At 42.0% G+C, this 18,469-nt stretch overlaps 1 protein-coding gene across 1 annotated transcript; it reads left to right on the top strand.

Annotated features, from left to right (window-relative positions):
- The first annotated feature begins 817 nt into the window (after positions 1 to 817).
- On the top strand, positions 818 to 17,731 carry whamm (WASP homolog associated with actin, golgi membranes and microtubules). Its single transcript, XM_074619914.1, has 11 exons — positions 818 to 1,538; positions 4,607 to 4,780; positions 5,166 to 5,316; positions 6,417 to 6,586; positions 8,367 to 8,574; positions 11,437 to 11,621; positions 12,155 to 12,241; positions 12,366 to 12,461; positions 14,292 to 14,688; positions 15,275 to 15,417; positions 16,366 to 17,731. Exons 1-11 carry the CDS (start codon positions 906 to 908, stop codon positions 16,519 to 16,521), a joined length of 2,400 nt encoding a protein of 799 aa, XP_074476015.1. The 5' UTR covers positions 818 to 905; the 3' UTR covers positions 16,522 to 17,731.
- The last annotated feature ends 738 nt before the right edge of the window (positions 17,732 to 18,469 follow it).

Genomic DNA, 18,469 nt, shown 5'->3' with positions numbered 1-18,469 from the left:
AATTACCTCTGTTTACTTTTCATCTATTTTTATATTTTATACTTCTAGTGTAACACTTCTGTTTATATTTATTTATTACATCTACTTTACCTGTTTTATTTGCTTTATAACTGTGTGTGTTTTACCTGTTATATGTTTTATCTGCCTCTTTTAGTCTTGTCAAGTATTTGTTTTAAAGCACTGACCAGAAGTGGCAAACTGTGAATATCGTTGTATTTAATACAAAAACAATAACGGTTTCTATTCTCTATTCTATTTATCACTTAGTGAAACCTCTTCCTTTCGGTATATGGATGAGGAAGAGTTGTGATAAGGGTTGTGTTGGTTTATATCTACTTTTTAACTCCAGATGGATATGTGGGTTGTAAATAAACTTGGGATGCTGTTCATATATTTCATTTGGGATGTAAATAAATCTGGGATAGTTTATATATTATATTATAATATATTATATTATATTATATTATCATTCTATGATATATGAGTTATTAGAGGAGAAGTGAGAAAGGGTTAGGGAAATATAAGTTTTACTTCTACCTACTCCTTTTTGGACACTATTACTCTTGTTTTGTTTGTTATTATTTTGTATGTTTTTATTTATTTTTATGTTCTATAACTGTGTGTTTTACCTGTTATATGTTTTATCTGCCTCGTTTAGTCTTGTCAAGTATTTGTTTTAAAGCACTGACCAGAAGAAATGGCAAACTGTGAATCTCGTTGTATTTAATACAACAACAATAAAGCTTTCTATTCATCACTTAGTGAAACCGAAAACGTTCAGGGTTCTCTGTAGTTCCCGATATTGTCTGAGGTCCTTGAAGGAGGCTTACGTCACGGCAAATGGCGGACGTTGTAAACAGAGCCAGCAGCTTGTCGCAGGCCGAAGTGAAACAGCTCTTTTTAACATGAATAACATCGAGACGGAGCGAATGGACAGTCTGGAGGGCTGGGTGGCCGTGAAGAGCAACATCTTTGAGGAGGCGGAGGCCTTTAAGCTGGGCTTCATCGTCCAGTGGAACGTCATCGAGTGTAAGTTCGCCGTCACCTGTCACAACCGGACGTTACAGCGGCAGCGACGCAAAGCCGAGGTGACCGTCTCCGAGGTTACGGTCTCCGGGGTTACCGGGGTTACCGGGGAAACTCAGGTGAGCTGGGCTGGACTCTTCTCCGTCAGCGACCTGAAACACGTCCACCAGCAGTTCACCTGCGTGGCGGACATCCTGCTGACGTGCTTCCCGGACCTGTCAGAGTTCGAGGAGGGCAACATCTGGGACCTGCTCTTCCTGACTCGGAGGTCAGGTCACCATGGTGATGATGGTGATGATGATGATGATGATGAGAGGGACTTTGACGCGTCGTGTAGGAGACTGGAGAAATACTTAAGCACAGCCATCGACGTCTGCGGGAGAAAGATAGTGCTGGATACGTTGTTCACGCAGGACGAGAGGGATGTGGAGGAGTACTTTGAGAACCTGCAGGAGTTCAAGAGGAAGACCATGCAGGAGGAGATGTCCAGGGCCAAGGGTCAAGTGCGACAGGTGAGGAGGGGTTGTGACAGCTCAGCCGATTAGACTGTTATCAGGCTATTAAATAGGCGTTATCAGTCGCTATAAGCCCCATAGATGTGGGTCAGTAGGGGCCTACTACGTCTACTAGTAGGTTTTATCATCCATTCACATGGTAGATCACTGAAAGAAGGTGATCACGACAACCGTAGTAATTATGACAGGAGCAGAAGTGGAAGTCAGGTGCTGTAGTATAGACGATGTGAAACTCCTTAAGGGGTGGAGGTTGGGGGTGATGGATAGGAAACAAAACACAGGGTTTTTCACCCAGGAGACCGGAGTTTGCATCCCGTGTGAAACCAACCAGAAGGAAGGAGATGGAAGAGACAACTAGCAGGGTGGGAGGGGTCAGCAATCACCTTCTGCGCCCTGTGGCTGATCCGTGTGGCGTAGATGGAGGCCACAGATGGGACGTCACATCCTATGATTTTAGAGGCAGTTCGCACCACTCTCTCTAACTGTCTCCTCTCCAAGGCGGTTGTGCTGCCGTACCAGACTGGGACAGAGAAGACCAGGACACTTGTTACTGTGGCTCTATAAAATTGTAGCATTGCCTCTCTAGCCACACCAAACTTTCTAAGCTGACGCAGGAAGTGAAGCCTCCGGTGGGCAGGAAGTGAAGCAGGAAGTAACGCCTCTAGTGGGCGTTGCTTTTATAGTCATGTTGGAGTGGTGATGATGCTGAGAGGAGTTTCTAATGTTTTGTCAATCCGATATTTCAGACTAAATATTAGAGACACATCTCAGTATAACACAACACAATGTTGACATTTAGTGTACTTTTACATTCATATCAGTGAGGATAGACTTCAACAGTTTAGACTGGCGACTGTTGTATTAGACTCCAATAGTTTTATATGAGTATTTATGACAGATACTGTACTGTCATTTTCAAAGTGGGGTCCTTGAAGGGGTTTCAAGGGGTCCCCAGGAAAAAGAGGAATATCATTTATTTTCAGTATAATTCCATCCATAAGTAACACAATGACAGAATCTATGACTATTTTGGTCATGTGTTTAACACACTTTCTGTAATAAAACATCAAAAAGCAAAAAGCAAAACAGATGAGGGGGGCAAAATCTTATCAAGCGGGGGTCTGTTGTCTACTTTGTGTTAGTTTAGGGGTCTTTGCAGTGAAACAGTTCAGGGATCCAGTGCTGTAGAGCACTGAAAATGCCGTGAAACCAAAGATAATGCTAATGTTTTGTTTTGCTCATAGAATATAAATAGACTTATGCTCTGTTTTGGATAGTCCATGTTATCGTGTACGCTTCTGTGTGCAAAACTCATAGAAGAAGTCTTAGAAGCTAACTTTGATGCACTCAAAATACATGTGGGCAAACCAGACTTGTATTTTCAGGAGGAATGTTTGACTTAAATACAACAAAGGGGATTGGGGATTTAGTAAAGCTCGGGGAACCTCTGTCAGCTCTATATTTCCCCTTAATATCTTTTTGAATGTTACCCTGCAGGAGTAGCACCACACAGTGGTGTTACAAGTCTACTATGACACAGCAAACCTTTTGGTGTTTGTGTAATTACAATCAAAGCTGTAGATGTTGCAACACCAGCAGCACTCGTGTTTGTTTTCCAGCCTGTGATTTTTACCCTTTGACACAGATTTGTCCAAAGAAATGTAACTTGACCTACTTTTTGCTTGTTAATCAAGTAAATATCATGGTGAGGGTTGTATGACAGTATAATGACAACCAACAACTCTACGTTTAAAGCCCAGAGATATGAGATACTGGAGAAAAGGCAGTCAGTGTAAACAGCATCAGTACATCTCTACAATCTGATGCAATCTGATATAATAGTAATGCAGTAAATGACACCTTTTAGATCACATGATGCTCTGTTGACTCTGTGTCAGAGAGCAGATCTGAGGCTGTAGTTTGTGGCGTTATTGTGTTTGATTTGCATTATATCTGTAGCACCGCAGACTGAATGATGGTGATGGTTCACAAAAGCTTTATTATTTGTCATAATGTAACGTTAGTTCCAAAGAGTATGCTGTGACTTCACCGTAAGAGCTACGGAGAAAACCAAACCAAACCAAAATATCACAATTTTTAACTTTACAAAATGACAAGCTCTGACAAGGTGCTACAGATAAGCATATTTAACTTAAAATTAAAGTATTGATCCCCCTTTAAACAGTTGAAGCATGCCTTGCACATACTGCAGCTAAGTTACTGCATTAACGCTACAGCATCTAGCTTACACACACATACGCACACACACACACTCACACTCTCTAACTAAGCAAAACTACAAAAATACATTATAAAGTCACTTATTATCAACTCTAGTAGGAAACGAAAATTTTACAAACCTTATGCCCTTATCAGTCTGGTGCTAAACAAACCAAAAAATACGACACACTCCTTTTGGAAGACACACCTGTTGCTCGTCTTTTTCCTTATTACAGGTATTACCCTTTCAAAATAAAAGCACCCACTTTCATAATATAACAGGATAAATTAAGCACAACTTTAAGAAAAACCTAGAAAATGAACAAACAGAAAAAGAAGACATTATACAAAGCTAATTTACAATGTCTCATGGCTAAACCTTATATTGTTCCCAAGAGACCAAGGATTCATATTGTACAGGCTTGTGTGTCTTCGATTTAGATATGATGAAATTTAATGACATAAAAAGTAACTTTTCTTAACCAATCCCTTATGTCGCTTTCTCTGTGTCCATTCACACCTACATCAATTTACCTCATTCTCCCCAATACCTATATACAGCATTTCATTGCATTCCCTTGATAGGAAATGTTGATATCAGATTTGACTTGACTTCAATGGTGAGTGTCGGAGAAACAACTCCAGGAATCCAGTGGTATTGAACCACTAACCTCTGGCTTCACCGGTCAACCTTCAGCCCACCTGGTTTATGAAAGTTGTATTCTTAAAGGACTAATATCAGCTGTTATATTAGTGCGTATGAAAAGTTCTGCAGAGCAAAGACTACCAGGCTGTGGGCTCAAAATAAACCTAACTAATGGTGTTTATATCTTCTATGTTTACAGCACCTGCAGAGGCATGGCAGCGCAGACCGAATGGTCGCGCTGCTCGACATCTACGAGGAAGAGGACGAGGCCTACCAGGACCTGGTCACCGTGGCTACCACCTTCTTCCAGTATCTGCTCCAGCCCTTCAGGGACATGAGAGAGCTGGCCTGCCTCTACAAGATGGAGATCCTGGTAAATACAGACATTTAGCAGCTGTGGGCTTTTATTTAGGATGTGGTGAATTATTATATAGAGAGAGGATGCTGTTTACAATTTGTTCTGGTATCTAATTGAAAATATTTAAAATGAAGAATTTAAATGTTTCACAAAAAGTAAAAGCCGCTCAAAGCAAAGATCTGCGTACAGATTTTTTCAAATTTAATGCAAATGGTGGAGTGATTGACACAATTTGATATTTTTATGTCTCATTTGACAAAAATGTCAGGTCAGATTTGATATCCTCACTAAACAAACTTTGACTGAAAGCTGAATTTATAATATATGTGGGTTAAGAGGTCTGCATTAAATCACAGAGTGTGAAGTTGTCCACTGTTTTTCTTACCGCGGTTCTCTGCAGAAGTCTTTGGAGTTTGAGGAGTTGGGTCCCAAGAGAATTGCAGCTCTGGAGAAGGAGGCGGAAGAGTGGAGAACGAAAGCAGACGACGCCGTCGCCTCAATTCAGGACATCACTGTCACCTACTTTGCACAGACTTCAAAGGCTCTGGCTGGTATAAGTCACTGTGTTTATTTCTCTTATTTGTGTACGGATGAATTAATTAATGATGCTTTATGTGTCGTTCCTCAGCACACAGGAAATGAAGAGCAGCAGAGTCGCAGGTTGCACTGCAACTGCAGACAAACAGCACATTTATGATATATGTTATCAAATCATTGAAAGGCCACACAAAATACACATTGTCATATTAATCTAAAAGAAAATAGCACTTCAAATAATGACGTAAAAAAATAAATAATAAACCAGATAATTTTGCTGTGTGATAAACATGCTCAAATTAAAGGTGCTAGATGTCGCATTCTCCCTCCCCCGTTCCATTGCATTTACTTCACAACAAGTCGTTGCCAGTGACTTACTCTCAATTTCAGTCATTTATCCGTTTTTTCCACACTAACTGACGAGACAGAGATACCACGTGATACCAGCATCGTTTTACTATTTGCTCAAAAGCCTTTTTAGAAGTGGGAAGTAAACGTCAGATATTTTCCAGAGGGATAAACAAAACATTCATTTTGGACGTGCCAGCATTTCTATTATGAGTAATTCACAATCATAATCATTTTCCTCAGAAAAAGCCATACTTGTCTTTTTTTAATATTTGTCTACATAAAATGTTATCAGTAAGATCTTTCAGTGTTTTAAAGTTTTGAGTATTAGAAAGGATATTGCTTCCGTTACTTGATTTGAATTGGATAAGAATTTCACTTTGTGTGGCAGCCGTCTTTTATATTGGCGTCCCCACCTTGATCTGAGGGGAAGACGACATCCAGAAACGAAACATTTGATTCGGATAAACTTGTTCGTTTAAGTTTGTTTAAGTTTAAATTCCACAATCTGTATGGCTGGCATATCCAGCTATGTTTATGTGCCTGTAAATCCACCATTTATTTAAAGTAACACATGTATGGCTGTCTGCATGCGATGTAGATCACAAAACTCACAACAGTATTTTATGATCAAAGAATGTCTTTGAACACCTCAAACTGATTACCTCCAACTTTGTAAAAAAGTATCCATGGGTCATTTTTCCCTGTTAATATATAATGAGCTTTGTGTGATGCGGACATAACGGACCCTTGTGTGCCTGTTCAGGTATGTCGAAGCAGATGGAGGAGGATAAGTCTCGTTTTGGAGCTGCTGCCTGGGCGTCTGCAGCCCCCCGACTGGAGAAACTGCGCTTCCTTTTGGCCAAAGAAACACTGCAGCATATGAGAGCTACGGAGATGTGCCTTAACCGCAAGAAAGACGGCATCAGAGAAAGGGTGTGTGTCTTTTTGATTAGCATAAACCACAGCTTTTCTAGCGGTTCTGTCATTAGTCAGCACATTTTATACTGGTGTATTTGACTCTGACACAGTTGTGAAACTTTAGTTTAGTGACTCTTTATCTCCAGTGCCAAGGCCGACGCTGCCTCTGTAGTGGTTGTAAGTCTGTAGAGATATGACACAGTGAATCTTTCACTTGGTATTCCAGTCTGATGTGAATATCTGGCTGCTATGGTCCTTTGATCTATTTATAAAGCCTGTGTAAAAACAGAGAATCCCCTCGATGCACCCCCAAAACCTGCATGCATGTATAAGTGAGTGTGTCTATTAAACATACTCTAAACGTGCCAGCTACTGTATCTACATATCTGTGAGTACAGGATGGGGGGTGGTGTGCTTCTGATGTCAGGATTACAGTATTTTGGGTAAACTGCAGCGAATAACTTGCTTCTGTAGGATGTCGTGCTGCGCGTTTGAGCTTTTTGGGAAAGAACAGAGAGCACCTTCAGCACCTTCCCCTTCATCTGGCTGCATTATTCATCCCATTAGGCTTTTTGAAAATCAGGATGCTGGCGGTATCTGCCACTGTGAAATCAACATGAGCCCGTACAGAGACAGCTGTGTGTGAGCATTTAAAATGAGATCAGTAAGCTACACCGACGCAAAATCTTGCCCTGGCGGCAACGAAACTCTGTGGCTCTTTTGAGTGCGCCGACGCGCCTGCAGATGTCACAGCGTGACGCCTTTACATATAGTGTGTGTGTGTGTGTTTGGGGTGAGCTGTGTATTATCTAAAATCAGTTCACTCTGTACAGCTCTGGTGTCATATCCAGACAGTGTGTGTGTGTGTGTTTATATTTGACATAATTCAAAGCGTTTAAGGACATACATATGCTTTGAATGTGTCGACTCATTAACTACACATCAGGCATACCTAATGTTACTGTTCTACCTCGCAGGTAGCTGTTAGTTTCAGCGCATTTCATCACAGTCTGAAAACAAACTTGCAGAGATCAAACCTGGCTTGAGATAGGTTATCCAGCACAAAAAATCAAACCCAGAAGGCAGGCAATAAGAAACGTAGATGTCATGAAAAGGATAATGTGAAGGATATTCTTTCACTAAACAGATTCAGTTTGACAGCTGACTTTAAGTGTAGCTCATTCAAGGTGTCTTTGAACACAGTTTCTTTGAACATATTTTTTTTTTTTAAATAGTCCCTGCTTGCAACTCTCTCACCGTCTCTCTGTGAGAGGTTAGTGTACCAAGTTTCAAGACTCTGCTACTGAAATGAATGGAAACCAGCAGCTGAATCAATGAAAATGTATGATATGTTTTAGGGCTGGGCAATATATCGATATTATATCGATATCGTGATATGAGACTAGATAACGTCTTAGATTTTGGATATCGTACTAAGGCCTAGTGTTGTCTTTTCCTGGTTTATGTAATTTTCTGAACTTTCCAGTGTGTTCTAACTGTTCTATTATTTGCCTTTTACACTTAGTCATTATGTCCTCATTACTGATGATTATTTATCAAAAATATCATTGTATAAATATTTTACTAAATCACCAATAGTCAACCCTACAATGTTGTTGCAATATCGATATCGCGGTATTTGGTCAAAAATATTGTGATATTTGATTTTCTCCATATCGTCCTGCCCTAGTATGCTTTAGAAGATGGTCAGCAGTAAGTATGCACAGCATATTAGGCTGTAATATGCAAAGCCACAAGTGTGATCCTTTGACTTGTTTCTGTTGTTGTGATGCAGTTTGGCTGCCTGTCTGGCAGAGTCAAGAGCCACAGAACTGATCCCAGGTCAGCGTCTGAGGACGACCAGCAGCAAGACACAGTGGACCAGCTGGAGATGAAATTCTACGAAACCCAACTGGAGCTGTACGACACCAAGTTTGATATCCTGAAGAACGAGGAGCAGCTGCTGGTGGCTCAGATAGACACGCTGCGACGGCAGATTAGAGGTAGACTACACACGACAAGACTACAAGACAACAGTTGATCTGTAGGCTACTTCGTTTTGAGAAATAACGAATCGCTGTGAAAGACAGTGATGTCCTTGTGCAGTCCACTTTAAAACACTCTAGCAACATTTATTTATTTAAGCACTCTGTATTTAATAACACTTCCCTTTTTAAATAAAGCATAATACCAGAAGCTTTAAATACAAGTAGCGAAGCAGAGAGAAAAGGCTCAAGGTTGCCTCACACCGTGAAACTGTAATTGGAATGTAAAGGTCCTCACACAAATTGCCGTCTGTGCCTGAACACTGTGTTTAAATGAATGCAGTAACACAGTGAATGGCTGCAAAGTATTAACACTTGAACAAGGTAATGCTCTGCAGTATAAAAGCCCTGCAATAAATACTAGATTACCTAAAGGGTCAGGTCACCTAAGACACAACAGCTCCTGTTTTCACTGTAAGACAACTATCACTGGAGTACTTTAACACTAAAGAAAACTACTCTCAGGCAAGGTCTGGAGTTATAAGTGTTTTTTTTCTGATTTCTCAGTGGATTTATGGATGTTTATTCACCTTGGACATTATGATAGTGTAAAAATATATGTGTATGATGTGTGTGTGTTCATATTTGACTAAGAAGGAGTACAGTTTTGATGCAAATTGTGTTATCCCTTCCAGTTTTGATTTGGTGAACTGGCCCTTTTAAAATGGTTGCGTGTGTTTTGATGTCGACTCAGTGAAATGGCACATTTTAGGCTATGTGTTTGTGGTAGTGTTTTTTTGGACTGCATTACGTTGTGTGCTGTCTCTTATATTTAGTCCACACACTTTATGATATAATATTACACTACACTACACTCTCCATACAGCTGAATCAACACCCTGCTGACACAGTGTCAATTTTAGAGGACCTATTATGTTTATTTTCAGATGCATACTTGTATTTTGGGTTTCTACTAGAACATGTTTACATGCTTCAAAGGGACTATTTGTAATTTTCAGAATTGCTTGTTAACAGCGACACCTGTGGCCGTTAAGTCAACGAAAGTCAGCGTCGGGCTTGTGCTTGCTCGCTCTAAATAGACATGAACGAGCATCGCTCAACACAGTGAGGCGACACACGTCAGCTAAAACCACAATATCACTCTATATTTCACCTGCTTGGCAGTAATGTTAGCTGACCAGACGAAGGTGTCTCCATGAATCAATACTGATCCTAGTGTCGGCTTTTCCTGCCCCAGCGCAGGCTTCAGCAGCGGGGCTCCGCAGCGATTAACGTTGTCGTCTCCACCCGCGGCACAACGTTTCACTCTGCGGAGCCCCGTCACTTCACAAGACACGGAAAACCTCTGTTGGTCTGGAGGAGCTGCAGCATTTATTTGAACTTTATTAGAGGTGGAGCGAGTAAGCGAGTAAGCGAGTAAGCGAGAACGCGAGAACGCGAGAACGCGAGAACGCGCGCGCTGTCTGAGTGAAGGCGAGCAGCAGAGGAGGAGAGGCTCCAGCCACACGCGAGCGCGCATATGCGAGCGCATGTGTCCCGACCCGGTACATTTATACGCTTAAAAAGTTACAAACAGTCCCTTTAATGTTAAAAAGAAAAAAAAACGCTTTATTTTTCTCATACCGGCTGTGCTGCAGCACCTCTTTTCACCCTCTGTCTGACGGAGTCACACTGTTGTGATTGGTCACCCGAACCAAACTCTTTGGACTCCGCTCCAGCTCTTCTAGCCATTATGCAAATGTCTTACGAGGTGACATCACCACACTACGTAAGAAAAGGCGGGACTTCAAGCAAGGCATTTCAGACATTTCAGCAGTGTTTCTGTGGGAGAGAGTAACTCCCTTTGGTGTGGACTTTAGGCTTTGTAACTTTTACATTCACAAAAAACTATATAACACACTAAAGGAAAGGGAAAAAAGCACAAAAGCATAATAGGTCCCCTTTAAAAATTACACAGTTGCAGGGTTGATGTATTGAATTACATTATGATGTGCAGGGGTTTCTGTTTTTCTGGTCACTCGGTGTCGTGTGCTCAGGGTTTACTTTGGGGAAATATTTTGTGCATGTAAATATTTCCCTAATTGCGCCTCCTGGGACGTGTGATGTTTGCTTCCATATGGTGTCTATGTACAGGCTGCCTGTCTGTGTCTGTGTCTGTTACCTTGGCTGGTTTCAGGTTTATTTTTCCCAACTCAAAAGCATGAAGGTGTCCTCTACCAGTTGCTGTGCAGTAAAGAAAGCAAGAGGACAGAGAAAAATATGAGCAAATCAAAGGAGGCTGCTGAGTTTATGAGGCTTTTCAAAAGAGTTCAAATACTCATCAGTGAGCAAGGACTTTCCCAATGCCCTTGTTGGAATACATGAATTATTTTTTCAGAAATCTTTTTCCTTTCTCACTGACAACTGACACAGCATAATATGCATCACCTGGTTTCTTGTATGCATGTAAACATATTCACAAAAATGATCTGCACTAGACAGATTGCTCCAAAGAATACAATTTAGATGCAGCTGGTCAGTAATGAAATTTCTCCCTTAATACCTACCATACTGCGGCATCAATACTTTCTCTAAAATGTGTCTTTGTCATGCAAAAAGCCTTTATAATCTGTATGAATCATCCTTCTCTAACCCCTTAGCCTGATAAAGGAAACTAGGTGTACAAGGGAATACATACATAGTACATGTTTACATCCTCGAGACGAGTTTATTTCCAATTTTCTTCATGCCGTCTGTGTTGAATACAGAATGGGAAAGCAACTGTGATGATGTAAGAATTACACTTTTATGAGTTCAAAGAGCACCTTCTGATCAGGTAACCGGGGAGTTTTGAGTGATTGGACTGCGTTTGTGTTGCAGAGCTGAAGGAGGAGGTGGTGTACTACGATGTGTGTGAGGATCAAGAGGAGCTGCAGAGCATGGTCCACACAGGTATCCAACACACCGACCCTCCGGCTGTCACTCAGCTCAAAAGACGCCTACAGACCTTGGAGACCAAGAGAGGCAACATCTGTGCCCGGCGAGCTTATCTCCGGAACAAAAAGGTGTGGGCGAGTGTCATTGACGCTCATTCATTTTCAGAGGACATTCTCTGTCCCATCAAAAAGGATTTTTAGTGTCGCTTTGGTCCTTTTCGAGGGTGTTGATCTGTGAATAATAGATTGGATTCCTCACTCTCTATCCCCTTCATGCCCCAAATTGCTGAGTTTCTAAAAAATGTTTTTACTATACTGTTTTATTTTTAGCTGACAGAGGAATTGAAGCACAGTTGGTGCAGTTGGCATTTTCTCCTGTTACTGGCTGCATCCTCATTCGTCTGATTAAAAAGCATTTTATTGCTCAGAACAAAGTGGAAACAATCCCCTGGTTAGAGGCTCCCACCAATCACCTGCTACAGTAATCTACAGACATGAATATTTAACAATGCGGTAGAAAAGAGGAAGATAGTGAAATTTAAAAAATGCTCTACTAATCAACTGAGGTGTCATTTGCCCCTCGTTATTATGGCATTTTCTGACATGACATATTTGCCCAAGTACTATAGTGTTTGTATGTATTAATGTGTGTGTGTGTTTAGGATCAGTGCATGGAGGCCAACGAGCAGAAGCAGCTGCCCGCCAAGCAGAGCTCCATACTCTTCAATCAGCATCATCAGGTCCACCTGGTACGTCACCACGGCAACGAGACAACCCACAGACACGCTCCCAACACTGACAGAAGCCGCAAATGAAACCGGATCCAATTCTTTGTCTCTAATACCTCTCGCTGTCTCCCTCTGTTGTCTGCAGAAACGAGAGAAGAGGAAAGAGGAGGAGCAGACGAGGAAGCTGTGGGTGGACCAGGAGCGAGAGAAGACTCTGAGCAGATTACGATCCTTCAGAGAGGTCAGGCGCTCTCATTGTCTCCGCTCCGCCTCCCCCTGCTGCTGCAGCTTCTTCTTCTTCTGTTAATAAAACCCCAGAGGCTCCTGTTTCACACACACTTAATTCAATAGTTCACCTCAAAATCTAAATTCAGTTAATAACTACTCGACCCAGCAGTGATTTGGTAGGTGAGTGGTTACAGCACATGCCACGTAACCACCAGTGGTGGAAAGTAACTAAGTACATTTAAGGACTGTACTTAAGTACAATTTTTAAGTGCTTGTACTTTACTTGAATATTTCCATTTCATGCTACTTTATACTTCTACTCCTACATTTTGTAGGAAAATATTGTACTTTTTACTGCACTACATTTGATTGACAGCTGTAGTTACTTTGCAGATTCAGGTTATCAATACAAAATATAAATCATAACGGACAAATAAATGATGATATAATATATGGATTAAGGTACCCAGAAGTATATAAAGTAGTTAAAATCAGCCCCACCTTTACCAGTTAAGGTGATGTACACATTTAATGCAACACTAGTTAAAATCCAGTAATATGATTCTGAACTGAATCTGTATAATGAGTTTTACTTGTAACAGAGTATTTGTTACACTGTGGTATTACTACTTCTACTCAAGTAAAAGATCTGAATACTTCTTCCACCACTGATAACCGCAACATCACTGGTATGACATTTGTTGCACGTCACACTCCTCTCTCTCCTCCCCTGTTTCCTGTCTATCTTTTAACTATCAAACTGTCTATCAAGGGGAAAATGCCAAAAATGCTGACTAACGGCTGTGGTCGTAGTAGTGAGCTATCTTACACGTTGCATGGAGGACTAGAGAGAACGTAAGAAATGAGGGAGTACATTTTGTACCTTTGCTTGGCAACAGGACTGTTGTGGTTCGGTGTACAAGCTCTTTGGAGCAGAGACCATTATATTAAAGGACCAGTGATCTTTTAGCAGAAATGTAATATAATAATAATAACTATGTCTTCTTTAGTGTATAATCACCTGAAAATAAGAATTGTGTTTTCGTTACCTTAGAATGAGGCGTTTATATCTATATAGGGAGCTGGTCCTCTCCACGGAATACGCCATGTTGCACCACCATGTTTCTACAGTAGCCCAGAACAGCTTGGGCCGGAGTCGATAACGTTACTCGCTCCCGTCGCCGCCGCTCTCTCTCTCTTTCTTGCTTCACCACTCACTTCCCATGTACACACACTCTCTACGCACTGGCTCTCTGCTCCAAATGACCTATGCTACTCTTCAAACAATTGGCTCTAGAGAGGGCCATTTATGTTTTTGCGTCGGCCACCGTAGTTGTCATACACGCTTGGTACACAGGAGAGGCTTCGGTTGGTTTCAATCTCCTCACCTCACCTCTAGATACCACCACATCCTACATACCTTTCCTTTAAACACAACATTTCTAGCAATGATCCCTCAAATTGTCAAAGTCTGTCATTCCAGTCGACTGGTCAGTCCACCACTTTGGTCCTGACCGAAATATCCCAAAACTATTTGGTGGACATTCACGGCCCCCTCAGCATGAATTGTAATGACTTTGATGACTTTTCATCTAGCGTCATCATTGCTTAAAATTTTCAATTTTAGAGTTTTAAAAGATCGTCCAACTTGAGCAGATTGGGAAGATTTATTTATTATCCGCAGCATAGTTTGAAATCAAGTCACTGTGAGACCTATTTAAAACATCGGATCATTAGACTGTGTGGCTGTCGTCTTGTGTCTTAGCCGTCTTTGTGAACATTAGACAAGATGATGCCCTTATTTCTAACACCATTTCCTCCCTCTTCTACCATCTTTTTCTAGAGGCGACCGGGCCAGTACATCCTGAAGACTCCTCATTCCAGGATGTCTCCTCCAGAAGGGTCGTGTCCCTCCCAGCCGCTGTCTATCATCAGCCTCGGCCCCTCTGAGGGACCCCCCTCCATCCGTCCTGCACCCAGACGCAATAAAACACCCAAGAAACAGCAGCCTAAAGACATCCCTGTCCAGATCTACTCTGCACCGCCACCTCCAACGAGAACCTGCCCTACTGAACCTCCTCCCCCACCACCACCACCACCTCCACCTCCTCCACCACTGCCCCCTGCCTTACCTCCTCCACCTTTCCAAGCTTCACCTTCCTCTGAAGACACACCGATGCCTCTCAGTGAGAAAGAGGCCCCTCCTTTTCCAGCCAAGAACATGCTCAAACAAAACCTAGGTGAATTCATACAGTATAATTCAGCTTTTTATGTATCTGTAATGAATAGACATCTACATGTTTTTACCAAATCCTCCTGCTGGATGTAGAAAAAAACATTTTGATGTCCATTTATTTGAAAAAATCTGTTGAATGTGTGAATCTGTCAGACTGCAGGGAAGGTTGTGTGTTTGTTCCAGTGTGCATGGAGTGTGTGTGTGTGTGTGTGTGCGTGTGCGTGTGCATGTGCGTGTGCGTGCGCGCGTGCGTGCCTGTACATGGTGTTCTGTCCTAAATTCCCAGCATCCCCCATGAGGCCAGAGGAGGCATTTTACCTCAGTTGTGGTCCTGCTGATGCACACTCTGAGCTCCAGGGAGACTGGAACGTCCAACTTCATATTTTCTGAGCTTCTATGAAATGCAGGTCATTCAAGAGGAAGCTGTTTTTTAAAAAATGTTTTGAGGAAGCTTTGTATCGTGAAAATGTTTAGATGCTTCATCCGCAGTGAAACTGCAAAATTACCGATAATGCTTTCTTTATTTTCTAGTGCAGCTTCTCTCATCATTGTAAAAGTGTCTGTTTTCCTGTATTGTTGTATTACTGTAGGAACAATGGACGAAGTGTTGGCCTCATTGCAACGCGGACTGATTCAGCTTCGAAAGGTCCCCGTCCCCAAGACAGCGTCCACTGCTGGGGACCCGAGGACCGGTCTGATGTCTGCCATCCGACACGGAGTTACGCTGAAGAAGGTGAGATGTTCTACAAGAACAGAGAACATGCCAAAGCCTAGAGCTAGACTCATATATCGGCCAGACCAATATATTGACTAGCTTATGGCAGATACAGTATATTGTATCTGTATGTCAGCCGATAAGTAAATTTCAGTACCATAGACTGTATATAAGAAGTGGACGTAGTCACTGTGACGTCAGTCAATGCTATGTGGACTGCCACTTTGAAGCCTTGAGATCGTCATTTTAGCCGTCGCCATCTTGGTTTTTTGCAACCCGAAGTGACCCCAGAGGATGGAGCTCAGTACAACCGAACACTAAATAAGACATTTTTTAGGCGACCAAAATGTTAGTATGAACTTTCATGAACTGAAAACACACTGTGAAAGGATTAAAGTTTTAGACGAAAACACGGACAACTCCCAGACCGGACAACGCCGTTTTAGCGACCTGTCAATCACAAGGTAGACTCGCCCTAAAGCATCCCCTGCTTTATGGTCTATTTGACTCTAAATGGGACCATAATTTACTAAATGAACATCATGCTGAAGAAGACTTGAAACTAGTGACTGAGACCATAAACTCATGTTTACAATGTTTACTGAGGTAATAAATCAAGTGAGAAGTAGGCTCATTTTCTCATAGACTTCTATACAAACAGACTTCTTTTTGCAACCAGAGGAGTCGCCCCCTGCTGGCTATTAGAAAGAATGCAAGTTTAAGGCATTTCTGCATTGGCTTCACTTTTCAGACCACGGAGTTGCCCACTGGTCTGTACAGAAATGCCAACTTAGTTGCTTCAGTTTCAGGGTCCTTGTATTGTGAATGCTGCTCAGACTGGAACACCTACATGAACCAGAGCCATTGTTAATGTCATTAGTCAAAATATCTGCTGTGTAAAAAGGCAGGAGGTAATATTGAACATGAATGAAAAGTGGTATTAAAGTGACTCTTGTCGTGCTGTAGGTGGTTGCTTCTCGTGCAGAAGTCCAGGGCGGCAGCGACAACGACCTGGAGCGCAGCATCAAAGCCGCCATGATGAGGATGAAGAAGGTGGCATCCGACTCTGATGAGGACGACAGAGGAGACGACGAGACACACAGTGCAGACTGGGACAGCTGAGAACACACACACACACACATATATACAGACGAAGCTGTTCTCTTACATTTACCCCGCTCTGTTCTCTTCACGGTTGTGAGCTACAGCTTACTTTGCTGCCAAAAAGTCACGGATGGGATTACGCCTCGTCTGACTTAAACATTGCCGTTTTCAAAATAGCCCTGAGATGTTGTAATACATCCAGAACCGCTCAAATCCAACCGACCAGCTAGTGGCAGAATCAGGATTTAGTCTCCTTTAAAGCAGCTGTTTCTTGCAGAAATCCCAAACTGAGCGATTGACGCTTCAGCGCTCATTAAGGAGAAAAGCCAAGCAGTAGTGCTGTAGTACAATGTGTACATGATTGAATTTCTCCCAACTCGCCGTCTGAAGGCCTTTTGTGAGGCTGTCACACAGCAGGGGAAGCCTGTGCTGCAGGCAGAGACCACTACACAACTCCACTGTCACAAATTCACATTTTCCCACATTACTGAGTCTAAACTTTCTTATTTTGAATGTAATTAAATCTGAACAATTGTTTATTTTTTACTTGATTTTACCCCAATAAGGGCTACAGAGCAAACTGTGTTCAGTAGTTTTTGCATTTTATTACTAAACAAAGGAAGAATTATGTCCTAAAGTGCAGCAGTGTTAATTATTTACAGCTTACATGTCTAAAGTCTATGGCACTGTTTGTATTACAGGCTGTTTGATGCACTGTCCCCCTGTCGCTGTTTTTCTTTTTGTGTCGGAAATGTGTGAATGTGTTTTAATTTAGGTGCAATTTTTACATGATCTGTTATTTCTTCCTCCACGATGCCATAACAAATGAAGTGACAAGTAAAGAACACTAGATACATTTTTTTTTAAATAACCAAAACTTCCGTTTAATCATGGAATTGCTCTTTAGTATACACAGCTCTGTCTCTCGTTGTGGTTGAATGCTCTGAAAAGTTTGCAGATTGTTGTTGATGTTTAGGGGCGAACTTTGTACTCATGACCTTTGAACCTGTGACACTTACCTGAAAAGACACGGCTATAATGTATTATGCACAAAAATACAATACTGTATGGCAAGCATTATTAGATGGTTTTGCAGACGAAATGATTCGTTGATGCAAAGATATGAAACTTGTCCCGGTGTGTTGCAGACGAGCTGATGGTGGCTGCGGCTGAAACACACTTGTACTGCTGTGGTTTAATAATAAATGAAGACATGTTAGATCATAAACACAGATTGTTGGCGATTTCTTTCTGTTGGTATGAGATCTTTTCTTGCAGATTGCTCACGGTGTTCCCTGATCTCCACAGGTTAGCTGTAACCCCCCGTTCTTTAAATCACTCATAATCTACAGAGGTGTCTTATCAAACCTGTGCCGGCGAACCTCGCGGTGAGAGTGCTTTGACAGATTTGTCGCCCACCTGATGATGATGATGATGATGATGATGACATATATTGTTATACTCTCTCACATATCTCTCCTGCAGTGACGGCTCAGACATCCCCAGCCAGTTGTGATTGGGTTTATTCAGCTCTGTGTACTTTAGAGAGCGGCTTTAGTTATGGCTGCTCTACAACATCATCTTGTTTGCAGGGCTGCTGCTGCTGTACCTTGCATGTGTGTGTGTGGGTGTAATTTATCAGTATCATCCAGGTGATTCAGGTGGAAGACAGGTCATGCACTTTGGGGAAGACACACAAATGGCGGGTGTTTAGACGAAACCCGCCTATCTAGCGTCACCATGAAATTCCGCAGCCTGTTACTATGGCAACAGGAAGTCTCAGTGGTAGTGGCCTGCAGTGCCATCTCTCTCTCTCTCTTTCTCTCTCTCTCTCTCTGACACATGCACAGAGAAGCATAGTCTCTTAATGATGTTTCACCCACTCGCCCACTCATCACCAGTCACACAATGAGCCTCGCAGCCGTGAACAGCAGAGACGCTGCTTTTGCTGCATCACTGCTTCTGT

Source organism: Sebastes fasciatus, chromosome 2 (assembly GCF_043250625.1).
Source record: "Sebastes fasciatus isolate fSebFas1 chromosome 2, fSebFas1.pri, whole genome shotgun sequence".
Taxonomy (NCBI): Eukaryota; Metazoa; Chordata; class Actinopteri; order Perciformes; family Sebastidae; genus Sebastes; species Sebastes fasciatus.
Note: the sequence above shows the minus strand (reverse complement) of the source record. Positions and strands in the feature narration are given on the sequence as shown.

What these genes read in the sequence shown, in the direction of transcription:
- whamm (XM_074619914.1), top strand. Translation starts at nt 906, where the DNA reads ATGAATAACATCGAGACGGAGCGAATGGACAGTCTGGAGGGCTGGGTG. An exon ending in GACTTCAAAGGCTCTGGCTG is followed by an intron (nt 5,317 to 6,416) that starts GTATAAGTCACT and finishes GTGCCTGTTCAG; the next exon opens with GTATGTCGAAGCAGATGGAG. An exon ending in CATGCTCAAACAAAACCTAG is followed by an intron (nt 14,689 to 15,274) that starts GTGAATTCATAC and finishes GTATTACTGTAG; the next exon opens with GAACAATGGACGAAGTGTTG.